At 53.8% G+C, this 2,012-nt stretch overlaps 1 protein-coding gene across 1 annotated transcript; it reads left to right on the top strand.

Moving 5' to 3' along the window:
• Positions 1-495: 495 nt before the first annotated feature.
• LOC119306526 lies at positions 496-1,240 on the top strand. The gene has a single exon (XM_037582719.1). The coding sequence runs from the start codon at positions 496-498 to the stop codon at positions 1,135-1,137; it is 642 nt and encodes a 213-aa protein (XP_037438616.1). The 3' UTR covers positions 1,138-1,240.
• Positions 1,241-2,012: the final 772 nt, after the last annotated feature.

Raw genomic sequence — 2,012 nt, 5'->3', positions numbered from 1 at the left:
ATCTACAAGGTCAAACGGGGTCTCATAAGGGAGAGGCGACAGCGGGGCGTCGACGGCTTGTTCTGGCGATAGTAGTGGTTGTTCGGTGATGTCGGAATCTTGATATAATTTTTATTATGTTTGAGATGTTTTGTACTTTCGGTGAACTTTTATAATAGATGATGCTTTTCGAAGAAATAAATGTGTGAGACTATCATGCGACACAACTAACGGTTGGTGTCTAGGTTGAAATCAAGCTTGCAAAATTCGACAGGGCCAGGCTGTTAGGCGCTGCATAATGGTTTCTTGCATACAGTAATCACAAGTTGATATAGCATATACACTGATATTTCAGCAGAGAGCTGACCATCTCAATAACTAATCAAAGGGGAGAAATGTTGAATGACTCAACTGAATTTTTTTATTTCCCGCGAGTTATATGTATATATCAAGACGAGATGACGTGATCTATATATATCTCGTTGCCTCCACACCGAAGTTGCATTACCGACCACCATGAGTCACAGCTCGTCGGAGGCCCGCAGCCACGGCGCCGAGGATGCCGAGCCCGGGCAGAGCCGCGTCACCCGCGCGAAGCGGCCTTGTCCTGACGCCAGCGACGCCGTGGCTCTCCCTGTTGCCGTCCCGGTCGCTCGTGTCATCCGCGCGGCGGCCACCGCCTCCCGCTGCATGCCTGCACGCAACGGGGGCTACAGCCCCACTGTGGCCGTGGGCATGGCCGGCGCACACAGCTGGGCGCCCTACTCGGCCATCGTCCCCGCCCTCCGCTCCCTCCTCCTGATGAACCTAAAACAGGATACCTCTCTCAGGGCCGCGAGGGAGGCCATCACGGGGCTCTACAACCACGCCACGCCGTTCGGCCCCTCGCGCCGGTTCCCCGCCGGCGAGGTGTACGTGTGTCTTGACCGAGTGCCGCTCGCCCAGACGATGCAGGGGATTTTGCAGCCCCTAGTAAAGGCGGAGACGGCCGGGCTGTTCGGCTCACGACTCGCCGGCGCCTGCTCCAACTACATCAGTGGGATCTCCTCCGCCCTCCAAGAGCTCACGCGTGTTGACGACCGCCCCGGCATCTCCCCAACTCTGTATGACCGCGCGATCTTCGAGTCCGTGTTCCTCCTGACGTGGACGGAGCCATGAGAGCTTGCCTCAAACTTCGTACAGTTTAATGAGTGATTGAAATACAAACTGGGTGTGTTTGGTTTGAGGTTCAACTTGCCTGACCAAAACTTTGGTATGTAACTGTTCTTTGAATTGAATCATGACCATAGTTGTACCTGCTAAAACTTTGGCAAAATTGTTTGTCCATTTCTGTATTGAGAACTCACTGCCAGTATTCGTAGTGGTAATGTTTTTCATATTTTTTTGTGGTAGCTTACCACAAATGCCATTTGATTAAGATTATCTGCATCCCTATACGCTGAGGGTACGCTCGGGGAAAAGTCGTTTAGTCGGCATCCACATTGAAGCCACGACGCACGAGAGGTCACGTCTGTTAGTGCTGCCTTCACGTCCGGTCGCGTCGCTCAGCATCAGTGCTGGCTGTTGCATGCTCTGGGCTAGAATGAATGCGGCCCGCGCGTTGGATGGAAAGCTTGGGAGAGGCGGGTGGGGGATTTTTGTGGGCCAGGGAGGTCAAACACGGGCGTAACAGCGGTCCAGACGCCCGCAAAGCCCCCTCCCCCCATTTTGTCTCCGGTTTGCAAGAAAAAATGCGTTTGGACCGCCCACACAACACGCCCGTACCACGCGGTACAGACCTATATAGGCGGTTTGAGGGTCCGCGTTGGAGATACCCTTACCTCGTAAGTCACTGTGGTGGTGAGCTCCTAGTGGATAGAGATGGTCCTGATCGAGATAGAGTACCACCCTGGTGACTATTCTGGGGCGGCTTTGGCGCCAGTTGCTTCGTTTGGCTATTGGCTTGCTTCATCACGCCGTCGTTTCTGCGGGGCGAAGGACGGCTATTTATTTTCCTCCTGAGCATGGAGCCTAATGGGAGGCAACAATTCTTT

Source organism: Triticum dicoccoides, chromosome 5B, assembly GCF_002162155.2.
Source record: "Triticum dicoccoides isolate Atlit2015 ecotype Zavitan chromosome 5B, WEW_v2.0, whole genome shotgun sequence".
NCBI lineage: Eukaryota > Viridiplantae > Streptophyta > Magnoliopsida > Poales > Poaceae > Triticum > Triticum dicoccoides.
This window is presented reverse-complemented; position numbering and strand designations above follow the sequence as displayed.

Coding starts and splice junctions, on each gene's coding strand:
- LOC119306526 (XM_037582719.1), top strand. CDS start 496: ATGAGTCACAGCTCGTCGGAGGCCCGCAGCCACGGCGCCGAGGATGCC.